At 39.2% G+C, this 20,721-nt stretch overlaps 1 protein-coding gene and 1 long non-coding RNA gene across 2 annotated transcripts; both read right to left on the bottom strand.

Moving 5' to 3' along the window:
* Positions 1-981: 981 nt before the first annotated feature.
* Positions 982-3,898, bottom strand: LOC115773587 (uncharacterized). Its single transcript, XR_004019107.1, has 3 exons — positions 3,788-3,898; positions 2,891-2,938; positions 982-2,149 (listed from the first exon to the last, which is right to left on the bottom strand). It is a non-coding gene; the product is annotated as an uncharacterized LOC115773587 (long non-coding RNA).
* A 970-nt stretch (positions 3,899-4,868) lies between these two features.
* Positions 4,869-19,559, bottom strand: LOC115773774 (G1/S-specific cyclin-D2-like). Its single transcript, XM_030720689.1, has 5 exons — positions 19,166-19,559; positions 18,070-18,285; positions 14,137-14,296; positions 11,315-11,463; positions 4,869-7,695 (listed from the first exon to the last, which is right to left on the bottom strand). Exons 1-5 carry the CDS (start codon positions 19,409-19,411, stop codon positions 7,531-7,533), a joined length of 936 nt encoding a protein of 311 aa, XP_030576549.1. The 5' UTR covers positions 19,412-19,559; the 3' UTR covers positions 4,869-7,530.
* Positions 19,560-20,721: the final 1,162 nt, after the last annotated feature.

The following is a 20,721-nucleotide window of genomic DNA, read 5'->3' as shown; positions in this document are numbered from 1 at the left end:
TGAGACCACCGGGGCTTGAATTCGCTTCCAGCGAGTACTTGTCAAAATACAGGGTTTTGTTTGCTGTGTTTTATACATTTGTCCTTCTAAAATGATTATTAAAACGCTTTGGTACGTTTGTTGGTTTAAGTTATTCTTACTGTTAACTTTTCGCGCTGTCAAACAAACACGGACAGTTACTGCAGTGAAACTGGATTTGGGTCTTCTAACACCTCTACCTATGAATCCGGTCTGTGATGTCACTCACGCAAGACTTTGATCTCCCGCCTCGAATGAAGGCAAAGCCCTTACTCACCATTGCACCCTATATTCTGTAGTTAAATGGCCCTCTCTACATACTCGTAGACTGTTACACTGGTATACCTTCATTTACAAATCCATCCTCCATCTGGTTCCCTCATATTTGTCATGTTACATTTCTCTTTTACATTTCTCTCTCATGACTTTATTCAAGCGCGTAATTTGCGGGGGGGGGGGGGGGGGGGGGGGGGGGTTGAGGGGTTATAATCTGATCCAATCACAACCCCCCCATACAGTTACATTATTTCGATTTACAAAGAACATCTTACATGAATAACATGTTAATTTTCTTCATTCATTATCGACTTGGGGTAAAAATACTAGCATGTTTAATCATCTGGTAATATCCCCCCCTCCCCACAAAAACTTGGTATCACCCAACCTGCTTTCTCTACCAAGAAGCAGTTTTCACCGTTTGCTTGTGGAAGAAGCTGTGGGGGGGTGAGTGTAGTTGGAAGAAATGTGAAAAATATAAGCCTTTTCTTAACTGTTGAAGGTGCAGAGTAAATACAAAGAAAAAATTAAAAAATACATAGTAAAAGCATTACAATGTATTTCTAAAACGGTTAACCCAAAATATCCTGAATCCTTTTAGAAAAGTAAAAGATTTAATAAATAAATAGGCAGAATGCTTATTTAATTAAGAATTCAACATTCAGGTAATAAACAGGCCAACATAAATTCAACAAAATAGTTTCTTCTGATTTATGTAACTTTGTTAATTAACACCAACATAAAGATATTTCATTACTTAACTCGCTCAGCTATATTCAGTTAGAAACTAAACTATACTTGTAGTTTCAACTTAACAAAATTAAATGAGTGCGACAACCACTGGATTTTGTTACGTTGAACTTACTAAAACAAATTCTGTCAACAATTTCCACACAGTGTAGTTAAGTAAATTCAAACTGCACTACTTTGGCTCTGTGAAAAACTCCATTTATTAAGCAGTCAAACAATATAGACCCAACCTGCTGAGCTACCTGTGTTTAAATGACCTAACAACAGATTTGTGTTACTATATAAAAATCAACATTTCAATCTGTTGACAATGTTTTACTGTTTCTGAAAAATACATTGAAAATGAGCCCCAGTTCACTCTAACAGTTATTCAGTTGGCTTCCTCTATCCTGAGGTTACAGGGATGCTGCTTTTCTGTATTCATATCAATAGATCCTATCAAAGACCCACTTAACAACTCAATGACAATGTTTGGAAACACAGACAATACCTGTTAATACATTGCTGCTTTATGGCATTTTCACATTATTTGTTAGCAATACAAAAAATACAGAAAATCCCCACGTCACAGTTCAACTGTATAATAATCATCAGCTGAAATCCCAGATAAAACAGGTACACACACAATTAACAATTAACTTTCTATTCACTCCTAAAACTTCTCAACATCTGTCATTTATATGTACCGCTTTCAAAAAAATACATTAGATAATCATATGGGACCTGCAGAAACCCAGCAATTCTCTGCAATGACAATATTTTCAAATTAGGATGAACAGAAAAAACAGCTACATACAAAGGATAAACACACATACACTACACAGGAATCACTTATAAATTCTCTTTTTCCCTTTTATCAATCATCTAAAATTAAAACCATTCCAAAACCTTAATTATAACAGCTCAGCCACATAGGAAATGTGATAATATCATATGCATATGCAATGCTCCTAAGGTTGTGAAACACTTCCACACCTGTGATGACAACTCCAACACCTTCCAGGTCATCAATGGGTTCTGCGTGTTCATGTTTCACGGTGAACCATCATCACCATCATCTCCTTCTTGGTTGTCTTCAATATCCTCAATCACAGAACATAAAAACCTTTAGTCAAAACAGAAAAATTATTATTGCAGAGTGACATTTAACACTCCCCAATTCACCATCTCTCCAGACAATGTTGGTGCAGCTTTTCTAGATCTGATATTACCTGCTGTTGGTTTGTTTGTATTATCAATCAGGCAAATAAAAAAGGTTTTACTAAAAATTACAGCTGAGAAAATAAGCAGACTTTGACCACACAAGTACACTCATCCAAACCTTTAGCAAAGGCACTAAATTGTATTTCATACACTTCGCTGCCTCTGCTTTCATTCAGATTATTATTTTTTAGTTATGCCAAATTTTCAGCTAATAATTCTTTGGGAATAATTTTGTTGATGAATGCTATTTTCTTCTGTGTTACTGTGTTATCTTTGGCATTTTTCATGGATTAAACTAAAGAAATGGAAAAAAATGATGTGTTTTTGTTGTAGGTCGCTAGTAGAAAAGTGCCTAAATAGACAATTAAATAAATAGACAATTAATTAATTAATTACATTTCCGGATTGCAAATGAGTGAAAAAGCAGCCAATGCGTTGAAAATGTTTAAAATTTTTAAAGACCCTCAGAAAGCCCGGATGTTACTATTGCTCAAGACCACTTGAAAAAAAATAGGCTGGCCTATACCCTGCCTCTCACCCTATGGCAGCTGGGATAGGCTCAAGCCTATATAAAGTACAAATAGAGATCACATTTTGAGTCTTTAAGAGTAATTCAGTGCAAAGTAGAGTCCAAAATACTTACCAGATACCCCTTAAGTAAGCACACTCTTCTTGTTTCAATGGTATTATTCTGCAACAAATACAACAAATATGTAAGGAGGGTTTTAATATTTTACTCTGCACCGATTAACTAGAGATCAACCGATACACAACCAGACTGTTCAGGCTCCCAATTTTTGGCATGCAGCTTAATTTTTGCTTGTTCATGTTATTTTCTTGAAATGGTGGAATACATACTAATTTGGGGAAACATGTTCTACCACCACAAGAAGCACCTGTAAGTGTTTTTAATTACCAGTGCTCATTTGTTATATAATAATTTTATATTATAAGGCAAGCTACTGTACATTAATCAGTGTTTGTAGAAACCACACATAATAACAATCTAAACAATATATTTACAGTGTTCTCATTACATCCATATTCAGCCCCAGAGGCAATGTCTGCAAACCAGTCATTGCCTACACCGACCCTCACTCACTCTGCTAGGTTACTGTTAGCCAAAACGCTGCTGGTGTCTCAAATTATCGAGTCTGTTCTTCAACAGAAACTAACTCACCTTTGTTAACTTGCAGCTGTAGTTCATCACCACAGACTTACTGAGGCTGTCTGACCACCACAAACAGACCACAGTCATAAAAAGCTCCCTCTGAATGTGTCTGAAGCTGCAAACCTCAGAACTGCATCGTAATAATGCTGCTTTCAGAAGAATTCACTTAACTCTGACTCATCAACTTAACTGCAACTCTTTTCGCTCGCTAGCTAACATGTTAACTGTCTAGCTCGCTAGCTAACATGAACTCCCATATGCTCAGACATTTCACACATTTTTGCGTTTATGAACTCTAACACCATCAATATCACATTATAAGCACGTACTGACATGTTCGCTACACACACTGCACAAAAACATACTTACACAGGTCATTATTTAGATATTGCTGGTTTTTCCCACTGACCATTGATATAGAGTCCAGTTCAACATCTTCCATCCCACCACTTTCCCATCATGCATGTGTGCGCTTCTGAGCATGCGCAACATCTGGCCTACAGGAAGTCTTCTAGGACATTTTTAGTATGCCAAATTAATCGCGCAATTCACTCAGCTTTGTTAAGATGTCTCAAATTAACTGGCTTGTGTGGCCTTAAAGAGTGCGCATTTTAAGTTAAACCTGCTCAAGGGGATTAGGTTGAAAAAGTTTGAAATAGGTATATTAAATTGCTTGAAAAACACTGCAAGTTCACTTTTTTGAGTGCATTCTGACTTTTAGTTTGAACTTCAAGTTATCTAGATCAGGTCTACTTGCCTAAATGTATTGAGTTTCTACCATGTGAAGGATTATTAGATATGAATTAGCAAGTGAGTGTATGTCTGTACCAAAAACCTTTAGGCAATAAGACAGAAGACAATGTCACTTAAGAATCTGACGAATATTTTCTATGCTGGTGAGTTTGAGATTATTTTAAGTCTTTTTGGAACTCTTGTCAACATATCAACCCAGTTGCTCAAAAATAAAAGATAAAAAATTTAAAAAAAAAACAAATCCACGGTGAAACCACTTTTTTTGACACATTTTGAAATATATTTGTATCAAGCATTTATTGATTTTCATGTTTGTGTTTTCTTTAACGATATAAAACATTTCAACCAATTGGTTCTACCACTTATGTGGGTAGAAGAAACCAACTCTAGAATAATGCATGGGGATAAAAAGTATGTTTTATTCTAATTATGTGAATTATGCGACTACAACTTTAACTGGATGGACAGATTTAGCCAAAAACCATCATTTCCTGAGGGGCAAGATATGATTTTATGACATGCAGCATTTTTACCATTTCCATGTTCAGTTTTAATGCCACACTTAGATTTTCAGCTGCAGGCCTGCTTCCTGTATTCCTAACTTACCCCACTTTCTTGTGGTTTAGTCGCCCTCTGGTGGCAGCAGAGTGGTAGTAACACAATTAAGCATGTAGAAAGGAAGACCAAAAGAGTTGCATGATTTCTAGCCAATTTATTAAGGACAAATTATTGAGGTACACTGTGTGGCTGAACATGTGTGTGGGGGTGGGGGGTGGGAAGGGAGTTTGGAGCAACAACCACACCAAATAATAGAACATTTTGATGGTTTAAACTTTGAATAAATGGGTACCTCAGGAAAAAAAAAAAAAAATCCAATGAACTGTTCAAAACTCTTTCCGGCACTTCTAGTATAGGCTGTTTTTACTTTAGCACCAGGTATGTAAAATTACTTAAAAGTAGGTAATAGGCACTTGTAACTGCTCAATGGGATCTGATGGTGGATGTTTCTTGCTTCGAAGAGCTGAAGTGACACTTCTTATGCAGGGCAGAGGGAATGGAGGAGGGGGACAAAGTGAAACCTGTCCAATGAATTAAGGGTGAAGTCAATGTGTGTGATGTGAAGTGAGAGTGTGTGATGAGGTAATGAGATGGATTCTCGCTCTGTCCGTCCAAATTAACCTGAGGTACACAAACATTACAAAGAAGCAGCAAGAATATGATAGAATACAAAGTTACAAATCGATAGAATAAAACATGCTAATCAAATGAGTACTTCCAGTCCCGCACCAAACTGTGTTACGTTCCCTCGGGTACAGACAACACACACACACAAAAAAAAAAAAAAAAAAAAAAGCAAAGACTTGTTACATAAACAACATTTCATAATATAGCAGCACACGAGTGAATGACAAGGCATCTTTGTGTAAGACTAGAAAAGAAAAGCTTCATAGCAGCAAGAGAATGACGTATATAATCTATTTTACTTTGGAATAGTTGCTTTTAAAATCAAACAAAACCTTAAAAGCACACACATTTGTCAGCTTAAAGCACTTTTTCTGGGGAACATTTGGCTTTTTTTTTCTTTTTTTGCACAAACCAAACACGCAAGATTTAGAAACTACATTTCTGGTCTAACGAGGAATTCAAGCATTGAGAAATTGGTTATATACATGTGTAAAACTCACATACATGGCAGTTTTAAAACTTCAGAAAGCAATGTACATAGAACAATACATAAACAAGAATATTTTGGACAGTCTGTAACTATTTTAAAGAACTATTGGAAGGGGCTTTGAAATAATTAAAAAAAAAAAATTCAAGTTCAAAAGTTAAATAAATGCACCAAGGTTTTAACTTGACGTTTACACTATAAAACCGATTATTATCCTATGACTATTTACCTGTAGAGGTTAAACTTTTGAAACATTTTTACCCCATGGGAAACCAGCCCAGAAAAAAAAAAAAAAAAAAAAAAAAAAGAGAAAAAGTAAAGTCTAATAACTTAAAAAAAAAAAAACCCTAAAAGCCCACTGAACTCTCCTCAACCACAATCACTTTACCAATTTAAGGAGTGTTTTAAAAGTGCATCGATATTGTTCCAAATCACCCTCACTGCAAAAAAACAAAAACCAAACAAAAACAAAAAAGACCCAAAACATAAACAAAAAAAGTATAACTGATGAAGAGAAACTGCAGCACACACAAACTGATCCCTATTCCCCCCAACCCACCCCGGACATCACCACATCACCAGGATTGTTATTCCTCGTCCTGTGTGTCACTCAAGTATCATACGACTGCATAAACATAAAGCTTAAAATAATCCTCCTCACTGTTTGGCCCTTATTCATCAGTTCAGACTTGCAATTTTGCATTTTTGTCACTTTACTCATTCTTTCATCTAAAAACCTCCCAAGAAACCCTTCAACTTGCTTTAATCCCCTCTCAAACTTGGTTAAAAAAAAACAAAAACTTGCCAGATTTCCTCTCTCTCTGGTAACATGAATCAGTGCTACCTTTCTCCAAGCCAAATGCTCTCCAATATGTACAAGCTCCACCTACAAAAGGCATCAAAAACATCAGCATAGTTATGCTGAATCTGAATGCATGAACGAATATACGGTCCTGTCAGATCTCCAGTTAGGAGTCTGGTTAACAGTTCTCCTGCAGGCCTTAAACCATCTTCATGTCTTTCCTGTGTGAGCAGGCCCAGCCCACTCCTTGCCAGCGTGTTTTTGTGCATAAATAGTAAGCAGTACTACAGGTGCACAGTTTGGTAGACAGTGCAGCTACCTGCAGCAGATTTCCTCTGGTTGGATATCAGCTTTAAATGTTTTATATTGTTTTATCAGCATTTGAATCACTACTATATGGATTTCCAGGAAAGGTAAAATCCCATTAAAAACTACTGATAACTGCTAAGAGATATTTAAAGAGTAACATAACTAAATACTAAATATACAGTATCATATTCATTTTGTTAGGTATTATCAAAAGGAATATGTATATTTCATATAATTATGCTTTTTTTTTTTCAAGTATGAAAATATATTCAGGTTTCCATTCAAGAAACCTAAAGCACTATCAAGTTTTCAAGAATTTATTGTTTTCTTTTTTAAATAGCTTTTTTGATTACATGTGGCCCATACAAAAGGTGAAAGTACACCCGACTAGTTGGTGAATGGGACAATAAAGAAAAACTAGAAACTTAAGCTCTAAAAGTTCATATATTGTCACGCCATCACTCAACAGGGAGTGGGGGGTGACTGTAGATCTACTGACGGCTCATGTGCCCTCACTCCTGTCAGTTCACTGGTTGGCAAGCACGACCGCTGTGCAAGTCTGGTGGCATCGGGAGTTCATAAGTTGACGTCACGCACGTCTGTCGGGGTGCTGGACTGGTCTTGCTGCTCCCTCGCTTTGCTGCCGGCTCGGACACCGGTCTCCTGCCGGTACTGCTGGCCCTGCTGCAGGCTGGTGGTCAGCACACGCTCTATTTGTTCCTGGCAAGCCCTCAAACAATCCTGGAACAATTATAAAAAGAAAAAGGGTCAGCAGTGGTTAAACATACACCCTTCCATCAAACCTCTGCTAGTGTCTGAGTGCTTTAAAGACACATAATCCTCTCCAGCCCAGATTCATTTTTGGAGGCATAGTACCATAATGCGTCCCAACTATAGTCACGCTTTTGATTTTGTCACAAGACAAGAAAAATGCACTGGAAAAATCCTTAGCACTGAAAATATTAGTTCAATGCTTTAAAATGTGTCACTATTCATGCACATAAACAAAGCTAAAAGAAATATAAGAAATACAGCTACAGTAATGTTACATTAAAGTCATTCTTATGGCTTTCACAGCAAAATTTACAGTATGTAAATCACTGTAAGTGCATTTTCAAAAAGCTCAGTGTTTGGAGGCATCAACAAGACCTTTAACTGGCTCTCTCCTCGTCCTTACATGATATACAAGTATTAATATTTATGTTACTGTAAATATAACACACTTGGTTTTGCTCACAAAGAAATGGTGGACCTCCAGAGAGTTTAATCTGTACACCTGTATGCAGACACTAGCGTGCAAAATGCTGGCATTTCTCCTGCGTTTGACATGTGAGTTGTTTAACAGCTCTGGTCACATGCATGGCATACCAGCGGGGAATTATGTGCCGAGGTAGGTGGTCTCATCTGCATCATGACCAGAACAATGGGTGCCAGCACACTCCGATACCAGCAGCACAGAACAGCGAGCTGCACATTGGGCACGTGCATGTCTGTGGTACAAGCTAAGGGACTCCAGCAAGAGCTCTGGGGACTGTCAGGGAGCAGATAGGCAGTTCCGAAACTCTGGACTCCCTTCCTCCACCCTCCCTCGGGTTTACTGCACGGTCAATCCCATGTGGAGGTCTAGAGGAAATGGCTTTGACCTGCTGCACCCTAACCTTCTGAGTTTGGGTGTAAAACAGAATATAGGACAGTGGGACCGGATGTTTTTGGACAGCTTTTCTTATGAAAAGCGATCCTCTCCCTCCGTCTCTGTCCCCCCTGCAGGTCTGTGTGGAAGATGTGGGAGGTCTGCCTCCCTGAGCCGGCTGCAGGACTCTTAAGGAATGAGCCAAGCTCGCAAAGGGGCCAACATTCCTTTAAAATGTACGAATAATTGGAACCCGATGGGCTGCAGACGGAGCGCCTGTTGTGACGGCCGGCTGGGTCGCGGGGCCCACATTGCCATGGCAACCTAACCACAAGCTAAGAGTGTTGTTTCTGAGACCTTTATGGATTTCTATACTAAACTCTTAAAACATTTGTATTTTTGTTTTTTTATTTGTGTGACTGCTGTCCTGCAGCAAAAGATTAAATAAAACTAAGTACTCTATATAGATGCCCTCTATGGCTACTTGTAATATTAATTTACACTTGAGTAATATATGAGTATGAGTTAAATATTTAAAGAAACTCCATACCATTCACCTTATTTTTATCTTGTACACAAACTCCAGACATTTCAGGAGCTCGTAGTGCACACTGATGAACTGTAAAAATACCATTATGATGGCATCTCTACCCCCAGATGAATCTACCCCCATTCAGTCCACACAGGGCACATAGTGCACAAGCTAATTATAAGGGCATAGAAGTTTATCTGTCTTATTTGTAGCTGGAAAACCTTAAGACACTTGAGAAATTAGTGCAAACTAATCCAGACCTATTCTTAGGATGCAGGGACTCAATTCAGGCATGATGCACACACGTCTGACTTGAATTATGCGTGGCTGTCAGCAAGTGGTCAAGTCCATCAACAGTTGTTTTTCGAGCACTTTCATGTTGCACAAAATGAATGTTAGAGGCAAAGATGGAGCTGTGTGCCTACAGACAGAGTGCACCACATCACAGTTAATGTCATTCACTCTCAGCAAACTGATCTACCAAAATCCACAGGTATTAGACATCAGATTGTAAGTATTAATTTATGACATTTTCCTTGTTATTTATTTGTTTTGGGTTTTTTTTTTTAACTTAACTGTATTTTTTTCTTTTTCTTCAAGCTGTTTTTACATGTGTAAAATGGCAACAGTAGGCTAATAAGACATGGCTAACTTAAAGTTGTATCCCTTGTATTTATTAAAAAAAAAAAAAAATTCAGTGCTTAGGCTAATGAGGATGCTGGGCTTCTGATACAGTGAGCACCCTGATCAATTAGGCAATTAGCACAGTATCCCCCAGCTGCTTGTTCATTTAGAGACTTTTCCTGGCCTAACTGCTTCATTTATGCTGCCAGTATGAAACCAAAATATTCCCAAATTAACCGGCACATACATCTCCTCTCAGCAAATAACAATTGCAGGTTCTTGGACTGACGATGGCCAGTTGAAAAATCTTAACGCACCTCCTGACCTAAGTATGTACAGCTTGTACAACTTTGTACATTAAAGCCTATTGAGCCCCTTTCCCATGATGCAGAAGAGTTTGGGATGTGATCATCTCCAGTTGCGGGGGTGTATGTGTGTGTGTGTGGGGGGGGGTTGTATTCCCCAAGTGGTTGGCATGTGATTGCTAGCAGTCATCAGGTTAAAAAAAAAAAAAAAAAAAATCAGTCACAAAGCAAGTGCTGCACCAAAAACCTCATGATTGCTTTGGTTGCTTGGAGATTGCTGTGGTCGCCTATAATTTGAATGGAAGGTGCTGCTTTGTCTGCAAAGTCGCCTTCAAAGTAAAAGCTGCCCCTGAGCATCAGAGCCAACAGGTTTCAAAAGGTGCAACTTAGAGCGCTGGGTTAGCTCAGTGGGACGAACAATTTACTGAATGTCTTCCTCCTGGTCTTTCTCCCAGCTTTCCTGTCTTCTCTCCACTGCCTTACAACAAGAAAACCTCAAAAGTCCAAAATAATATATATTTTTAAAAAGTGCAACTTTTACATTTAATAGTTAATTGTTTTCCCATTTCCTCACTTTTCAGAGTTTCACTACCGCTCAGAGAGTAGTTGGCAAGTATTTGCAGACAAGTCTGAGTTTAAAAACAACCCAACAACTGCAAGGAAGCTTTTGCTGACCAGTCAGAGAGTACACAGTTTTCCCTTGTGACCAGTAGTTGCGCTATGGTCACTGGCTGTTATTTAGGTCTGTATGATAGATCAAAATGGTTAATGATGTCACAGACTTTTAGTTATGTGCAGTAACACCTGATATTTTAAGTCTCCATAATCTTAAGTTAATTTGTCTGCAAGTATGACAACAGATTGAGTAACTCTTTGTTCTCCAATGCTTCTTGCCTTCAGTGGCTACGTATTCCTCCACCAGGAGGGGCACACAGCTAAAGTGGGAGCCCTGCAAAGAAATTGCATGTGTCGTACCACAAGAATGTGGGCTCTGAGTTTTAAGAAGACATTCCCTCTGCCGCTGCTCTTTATAGCAGCACTCTGGCTCCCCAGCCAACAGCCAAATGCTTGCTCTCCCTCTCTCCATGAAAAGTAAATAGCTTCAGTCTGCCACCACTGAAGTCATCACTGTTGTTTACTAAAGAGCCTTTTATGCTGCTGTCGTGAGATGCTGCAATGATTGCCATTAACAGTGTATTGTTTCGAAGCACTAAAACTATTGAGTAATTCCTGCTGTTGAGTACGCATTTTCACCGCTGTGGTACTCACCACCTCTGTGTTGGTGATCTTGGCCAGCAGGTCTGTCAGGTTGTCTCGACTCAGCCTCTGGTCAGTGTGGTCCAACTGCAGGCCACAGACAGCAGCTCCCATGCTGCCAGAGGCTATCATGGAAGGAGGGTTCATTGCAAGGCTGTCATCTGGTGGAAAGACAGCATTAATGTGCAATTAGTCAAGCAGCAGTAGCAGCTTTAAGCCACGGTGACACATGGAAATTACATCCTTAATGTTACACATAGAGTAACATTTCCTAAATCCGCCCAGAGGAAGTGTGACAGATGCATAAGAGGTAAAAACGTCTGAATCATCTCCACCATGCATGCTCTACAGCTGAACCTGATTTTCCCACAGTCTGGATTTCAGCAGACGTAGCTTCACTGTGGAACCTGTGTGGTTTCCTTCACAGGAACTTCAGTTGTGATTAGAAAAACAGAGTAGGAATCCTCCTACTCGCTGAGCAATAAGTTCCAGGAATGACTCCCTTCGGTCCACATCCAAGTCTCAAAGACTTAAATGACAACAGGCCTGTGATGGAGGAGGCAGCGGCGGCGGCAACCACAGAATGAGCACAACAAGGAAAATCAGCAAGTGCTGATTCTGAAAAGCAGATTTCACTGTTCAGTTATTTAATTAATGACGGGGAGCTGCCCATACTGTATGCTTCAACAGATCGGCCTGCTTGTCTAACGCTCCAAAGAGCTTCAGAAATCCCTCAACATCTTTCAGATGTTGGATTATAATTTCTCAAAATAAACAATCCACCCTTCATGCACTCTTTATGCTGTGACTAGCTGAGGTTTCAGTTTCTTGCTCTTTAGATCTCCTTTTTTCCATTTTTAATCAAAGTATCTCAGTGACTTTTCTTTCATAAAACCAAGTGCAACTCCACAACTGTGCTAGAGGAGGGACCGTGTTAAAATATGCAATTAGTCACATTAAAATCATACTGACTCTTGTTATGCTATGATGGCCAGCTTTTCACCTAATCTTCTAGTGTCGTTGGCTGGAACAGCTTGATTTCCCCCCGAAAAAAAAAAAAAAAAAAAAAAAAAAAAAAGATGTATTTATCAGAGTTTATTAGATTTCATTTCTGCAGGTGTATTACCTGCAGAAATGAAAGTAAAAGCTTCAAATGTCTGGGTCTCAGGACATGTAATGGTAGGGAACTGGTACACAGAAGTTTTTATTCTTCCTCCACCCTGTAGGGCTGTTATGCACTGTAGAGTGTTTGCCTTCTCAAATATATCAATGCAGCTAAACAGCACTAAATGTCTGGTGCTCAAAGCTGCCAAAGTTTCATTACAGAAATCATGACCTGGTTAATCAAAACAATTTGTCATATTAAGTTTGATGCAGGAATGACTTTCTCTCTAATGTCTACATCTGCCACACAAAAGAAACTTGCAGCTAGCCGACAGGGGTGTCATTCATGTTTACATCCTTACACAAGCAAGACATTCATCACAGGTAGATGGACGCTTTATTCTGCAGTGACACAACAGGCAGGTAGTAGTTTGTTAAAAATAAAGTAGTTCCTACCTGAAACTGCTCATGATTTTTTTTGTTGTTGCTTTATTCTAACTTTGCCGTTTCTTTGGCATTTTGAGCACCACAAGGGGGTGAGCTGCTCCTTTAAGCACTATACAAAAAAAAAAAACCCAGTGCAAACCAGTCCTGGTGGCTTGATAGCTTTTAGCCTGCACTACGCCCATCTTCTACTCCAGGGGCCAGCTGTCCATAGGAGGAGCTCCTCCAATATAAGAATAACATCTCAACTCCATATAAAACTCCAAACATTTACATTACTGCATGACCACAGCAGGCCTCTTTTTTTTCCCCCCCTACTGCGGCTGCTTTGTGCTCAGATCTAAGCAGCTGTTTATGAATAGCAGAAGCAACCTCTGAAACACACCCAAATAATATATATAGTATATTCTTTGGAACTGTATATTCCAAAGAGCATGAAACACATTGAAGGAAACCTGAGGTTCCAATAACTCTAGTACACAAGTGCTAATGGCCAGATATGACTGCACTGACGTTAGTGAGGAATTTCACTGCACCAAAGTGACCTCCTTTGTTTTATTTCCTTCATTGAATTAGCTAAAAAGGAGGTAGCAGAAGAAAAGCAGCCTTGTGACAAGAGGTTTCCTGTATATTATGTGCATTAGGTGATTCTGCAGTAGTATTTCTGTCCAGGATATGAAAATATTAGAGGGATTCCAAGTATAGGCAAAGGAATGCCTTGAAAATTCACCTAATGGGGAGGCCTGAAGGGACATGTGAGTTTTTTTCCAGAGTTTATTTTGGACATGAGGCAGGGATGGGAGGAGGAAGGAAGATCACTGGATGACTGCCCTGACTTTTTAAACCTGGAAGCCTCCCTGTCAACAAACAATGAAAGGGGAGTACCGCAAAAAATTCAGCTGAATACACCTGACTCACTCAGCACAGTGTGAGCGTGTGTGTGTGTGTATTGTGTGTGATAGGATCACTATCATTACCAGTGTATGTGGCTAATCTAAACACAGCACTGATAGGAGTTTTCCCAGGCACTTAGAAGAGAAATGTGCATGACCACTTTAAGTAGCTTTTAGCAGCTGTGAAGACAAAAAAACTCACTACAGACTGTGGAAAGAGTAGAAAGTGGATAAGGCAGCCAGCAGAGAAGAAGGAGGTCACAGATGACTCACGATGGGGGAATGTTTGTGTGTGTGGGAATATTCTGGTGGATGTCAGAATAAAAAAAGGCACTAAACTGAGCAAACAAGCAAGAAAAAAAAAGCACATTAAAAGATATACAGCTGTGTTACCTGTGGCACAGAGGGCGATGAATGTCTGCGTGTGCTTGCGGACCATCGCCACCTTTTCTTTGGGGAGGGGCAGCCTGCGTATGATGTGCTCTATAAAATCATTGGGGATAACAGAGGCCATGTTCCACTTCAACTTCCCCAGCACAACCAGTTCCCAGTCCTAAAAGCACAGATGATGGTAAAAAAAAAAAAAAAAGTGTCAGTCAGGGGGTTAAATGGCACGCTGCCATGTCTCCATTGCCCGTGAAAATGATCTTAGTCTGCCTCTATTCCCAGAGGAAATGACTCTGTAAGAAGAGTAACATTTCTTCATTTTATCTATCCTCGCTGTATCTTATTATCTGCATGCCTTTCTCATTCCTTGCATCTTTTGTGTTCATATCGCCAGCATGTGACAAGCTTTGCCCTGCTTAGAGGCCCTGCCAATGAGACAGCTAGCCCCTTCCTTCCTGTCACAAGCCTCAAACAGCTATAACCAGCTAGCACTGCACAGGCAGCACACAGAGATGACTTTATACAGCAAGTCTTTGCAACAGCAAAATGTGCACACACTGCATCAAGTAATTTCCTGTTACTTTGCCTTCAAAACCTACCAATTTACTCATTTATTAATTTTATGCCATTTGGCTCATCAGTATTTTGATTTAGAAACATCTACTAGGCTTTAGTGCAAGTAGAGATGTCAAAGACTTAAATATCTAAAACTCAGACGAACTACTAGTCATTATCAGGGACAAGTTTTCAAGTTGCTGCAGGGTCTCTACAAGTTTTATTTTGCCAATTTAACAACACTCTCTAACCTCCCACATGTCAATGCAAGACAGAAACTTAGGGCCTGAAATCTGATGCTGTGCACTGTAGTTTTAAATGTGAGTTTATGAAGAGAAAACTAGTGCACTCACACATTTCTACATGTCCTGTTATACTTGATTTTTATGCCTGTGTTTCTCTTTCAGAGAAAAATAAAAGTCCTACAGCAGCCAAGCATTCCTGTAGTCTGTAAAATCCTTTCAGGTGAGTTCATTTAAAACTCACCTGCCTTAAAATACATTAAATTAAGTTAGTAAACTAAAAAAAAATAAATAAATTTCTGAGCTGTGGATGTGTGTTCCTCCAGAAGACACTATACAAGAGCCATTCATTATGAAAGACACTTGGATATGTTCCTATTTTATTTGTTTCAGGCCTCCAAATGGGTTTTTATTTAAGGTTACACAGGTGTGCCAGCAACATAACTACAAATTTGGAGAAAACAATATATGGGTGTGGTAAAATCTTCCTGTAAATGGCGTCATTGTTAAAGGCAAACTAAGGGAGAAGCATTGTTGTGATGCTTTCATGACTAGGCGAATACTAGCATCAATATACTTTCATTCAGTAACAAATTCAAGTCTAACTTTGCTCCGGGCACTTCTGAATGTGTTGTACCTACAGACGATACGTGGGAACATGCCAAAGGGAAGCGAGGTGAGACAAAGCGCAGCAGTGCAGTACCAGTCAAAAGTTTAGACACACTTACCCATCCCCCCCCCCCCCCCCCCCCCCCCCCCCCCCCCCCCATCTATATTCACAAATACATGGTTTCACAATGCAGGCCCACTGCCACCATGACTGCCACTGATGCTACCGTCTAAAAAGAAGGTGCCTAAAACAACGGCACTATGAAAGGCCCACTGACTAAAATAAATCCACAGATGATTCACAGACGCAACCATCATACCATGATTTTATACGACTGTGAAAATGACACAGCCTCTGCTAAGGAACGCTGTAACCTGTCAAAGTGTGGGCTAGTTTGCCCCACACGCACGCACACACCCACACACACCCCAGCACGTGCCAGTAGAGGATAAGTCTCTGTAGGTTTTTAACTTTCAAATAATGCAAGCTGGGGAGTCTCCTAACATGCACACTGCTCTGTAGAAACTCACTCTGATGTGTGAGAAGTTGTGTTTAAATAATGAGGTGGTCTGAAAATCAAAACTAGAAATGTTAGGTTTGAATCTCTCCACCAGGTTTGATTCTTCTGGCACAGTGAAGACAATTAGCCAGTGAGTGGCATAGGTGGGTCAAACACTGCTGTCAAGCTGTGTGCTGGAACTGAGGAGGATTTTTGCTGGCGTCTAGTTGCCTGGATAGGGAACACTGATATGGACTTCCTTAGAAACTGGCGTGACTGCAACAAGCTGATAAATCTGACATCAGGCAAGCTGGGTTGACCTTAACTTAAGGTGATATCAATAAATTTCTGTCAGAACATGAGATTCACTCTTTGCCATGAGAAAACCACCGACATAACAGTGTCACTGTTTAGTTTCCTTCATTTTATGGGTAGACAAATAGAGAGGGTAACTGAAGTATATAAGAGTAGACAGGCTGAAAACAACTGCAACAGCAGGGAAATATACTGGATTGAAGCTACTCATATTTGATCATTTCGATGCCATTTAACAATGAATAAACACAGCTGATTTCAATTTCTCACTTCCTCTATGCATTACACAACAGGTAAATGTAGTAAACACCAAAACCCCAACGCTCGACAGGGACAGTCCCCCCCACCCCTAACTGCTCATCTGTCATCGAAAATGTCACCCATCATTCACATTTACGTGGGTTTCCTGTACATAACCTGCTTCAGTTCAACTATTTTAGCCCCACTGGAGACCAGTGATTGTGAGATGAGCAGGCAGAGATCACTTCCTGGACAGCTGCCCTGAACAAAAAAAAGAAAAAAAAAAAAAAAAAACACCCCTCCACCCTTCTTAAACTTCTCTATTAAATTGCCAACAGCAGCAGTGCATTCATTACAAGAATTAGGAGCTCCTTCTGCCTGCTCCACGCATCCTGTGAGGATATCCAGGAATCTGGAGTCTTACGACAATATGGAGAATCAAATCGGACAGATGTCATTTCCCTAAACAGCTGCAGGCAAGGCAGGACGTCGTATAGAGAGCATATGCAAGAGTTTGGTCGAAATCAGGAGCAGATCTTACAGCAACATGTAAATTAGTCAGGAACTTAAGTACTAAGTGGTTAAATGAGAATCTGCAACTATTTCAATTCTTAATTAGTTGTTTAACTCTGTTTTCCTTTTTTTTTTTTTTTTAACAAATAGAAAGTTCCAACAGGCCCTAGCTCTAAATTTTCTTTTAGCAGCAACTAATTTGTCCATAAAAATGCCAGTTTTACATGTATTAAATTAAAGTTTGTTTGCTTCTTGAAGTCCTAAACCACAAGTTTACTATCACAGAAAGACATACTGCCACATTAAGGAGCCTGAAATCAATATAACTGGATTGAAAAATTACATCTTTGCTCTATGATATTAATAATTCAGGGTCATGAACATCTACAAGTTGTTCACAAGTGAGCAAAGTCATTTTACTGATAAGGACCATGTGAGACTATCAAAAGCTCAAGAGGAGGCAGACTAAGTAAAGTCTGCTGGGTGGGCTAATCATCCTTAAATGTTTTCTTACATCTTATACAACAAATGATTAACAGAGAAATCTAATATGTGCAATTGACTTTTAAAGCGCCAACATGGCGGCGACACTGCTCCGAAAGCATCCTTGTCTTAAAGCTCGTTTAATAAAGAGTATCACAGTAAGAAAAATAATACTTGAGCTTGTAGGCTTATTTCTTATAGCATAAACTACTCGATTTGTCCTAGAAATGCAGCCTTCCTCATGAGATCCATAATTTTAAACTGCATAACTGCCACTAGATGGCATCACGTGTCTCTTCAGGCCACATGGATCCAAAGAAAGGATGTGGCTGCATTGTGCTCCACTTATAAGGAAAATGGGATACTTCCTGTGAAACCAATTCAGCCATTAGCAACAAAGTCATCAAAAAAATGTGACACTACATCTTCATGCATGGGAATGAATGGACGGATGGATGGATGGATGGGGCTGTTGTTCTTACCAGCAGTTCCCGTGGTGTGATGGAGTTATCTGTGTACATGCAAAGTTTCTCTGCTGATATGAGCCTGCAGTCCTTTAGCTTGGAGGCCAGAAATATGCACACAGCTCCCAGAAGCTGCAAATAACTTTTTCTCATGGGCATCACTGCTAAAAATCTGTCTAAATAATTAATAGCTAAAGGGAAGACATCTTCATTCCTCTTCTCCTCTTCACACACCTGGAAAAAAGTTTAAATAGGAGACATACATATTAGGTAAAACTATGCAAAAGAGGAATATATTTATATATATAAATCTGAGATCAGATGGGGTTTTGGGCTCAGTACTGTTATCTCTCCTTGCTATAGTACTGTCTTCGGGTTAAAGGCTAAATAACTAATTAGTACGTCTCTTTCCTGCGTGAAAGTTCGCAAAGTCAGAGCAAAGCAGAAACAAATTAGTTCAATAGGAAGTCGTTCTGCAAAACCCCCACATCGCCATTAAGCCTCTTCCTTGTTGGGACTTGCCTGACTCAAAAGAAAAAGAAAGAAGAAAATGTAAATAAAATAAAATAAACTACTCAGGAGCTTTACAAAGTGTGCAAAATGTCACCACGTTTTCTTAAAACAGTTTCCGACAGTTGCTGAGAAAAAAGTTTGTCAAAATCAAGTTATTTTCCCAAGCTGAAAAAATGAAAGTGGTTTAGCATTCACGCTGCCTGCCTTGCCCCGAGCCGGAGTCACTTTTTAAAAAATTAATAATAATTACTGTGAGGGGAAAATTTCGAGTTTTCGATGATGTAAATTAAGAATAACTTCTCCCCTGTCGCCTGAGCTGAGTAATTAGCATAAAGCACCAACTTTGAAGCCGTTAACCACTAAATATGCAGCTCGGCTGTTTCTTTGAAGCCGAATTTTCTTCGTGGTGGAATTTCCGACTCTCCCACGCCTTTGGTGACTCACTCTTATTCAATTGTCAAACAGGTTAACATCCATAACAACTCTCCATGAGCTAAAATGAGTCAAAAAAAATAACTTTTTAAGTGTGCAAGAAAAACAGGAGAAAAAAAATCTGGAGCTGGTAGGTTAGCCCCCGCTAATGCATAAAATGCCCACAAACCTCGTGCATCCAACCTGCAACCATTCGCCGCATATAAGGCTGAATATCCTTCTGGACCCGCTGGAAATACGAACATTGAGGTAAAAACCTGTCCTCGATTGTTAATAAACTTTGCAACACCCTGTCATCAAAGAGGATGTTTGGGTCAGGCTGGGCTCTCACTGGTTCGTCCGGTAGCTCCAGGCAGTAAAGCTCCATGCCTCGGCCCCCGTCTTCCCCCCCTCCCCCGTTTTTTGTTGTTGTCATTGATTCTGTTACTAAATAATAAAAAGAAAATAGGAAATAAATATTGTCACGATGTTTTCGACAGCGGACCGGAGGAGGAGAAGTGCCCAGGACGAAGCATGAGGCTGAGACTGCTGGGTTTGCTCCCGTCCTGCTGCCTCTCGCTCCGTTTCTTCCTCTCGCTGCCGTCTCAGCGGCAGACATCCGGTAGAACCTTCAAAATAAAAGTCTATTTGAAGGACTGGAAATTTTATTAATCCAGCAAAACGGTGTGGATCACATAAACCAAGGCCTGGGGTCTGCAAGCTTGACTGTTACTAGAGCCATTCTGATTAAAAAAAAAAAAAAAAAAAAAAGTGGGTTATTTATGATTCTTTGATGCTTTAAGATTCCATTATCATTACAGCCACACAAGAGACTTGCAAAGTTGTAGATACAGAAAATGGGAGAAATATTTTGGGAAGTTCATGAAAAGAGCACTATGCATGTGTGTATTCATGCATATATCATGTGTGTATTCATGCATATATCTAAATGGATGGGTACATATTTAGTACGTTTCTACTCTATTTGAGCAAAGCGCTTTCCTACTACAAAACTATTCACCTTTTTTCTATGTCAAAGCCCTTTTAACCTTATGGGTGCATCAGGGGCAACTTGTGGCCCAGTATCTTGCCAAGGATACTTTGAAATGTGTATGCACGTGTATATGCATATGCATTTTTTTTAATGTATTCTATTTTGTTTATTATTATGGCTGGACTCTATTTTACATTTTTAGGTTTATTATGAGTTTAATCATAGCCAAGGATAATTGTTGAATGCTGATGACTTGTTGGCGTGTTTGATTGGGATTTTCTGGTTTGATGCTTTATATTTTGCTAAAAAAAAAAAAATAATAAAACACACAATATCATGTTTTGCTGTATTTACAATGTTATTAAAAATATTATCTTTATTATCAACAAAAATTAAATAGCAACAAAAATAAACCAGGTTAACACTAATAACAACTCCCTATGAGCAAAAAGCTCTGTTTATGATATTATAATTGTGACGTGTAAGTATGTAGTATGTATAGACATACTTAAAGCCTACCTTGAGTCCTTCCTGTGTTCAAAGAACCCTGCCTTTACAATAAATGCAATATATAGCTACATAGCTTTAAAGTAGTAACAAATAAGAAAAAAAAGTTTGAATTTAATTGTGACTAAAATCCAGCCTCAGATCAAGAACAATTAAACAAATATGTCCACACACAATAGTTAATTCTTTATTTTCCTCTACAACTTTTATTTTTTGGATTTTAAGTCCACAGCTAGGGGCTCCAG

The sequence above is a fragment of the Archocentrus centrarchus genome, chromosome 23 (assembly GCF_007364275.1).
Source record: "Archocentrus centrarchus isolate MPI-CPG fArcCen1 chromosome 23, fArcCen1, whole genome shotgun sequence".
Lineage (NCBI taxonomy): Eukaryota > Metazoa > Chordata > Actinopteri > Cichliformes > Cichlidae > Archocentrus > Archocentrus centrarchus.
The sequence above is the reverse complement of the archived record's forward strand: the minus strand, read 5'-3'. Positions and strand labels throughout refer to the sequence as shown.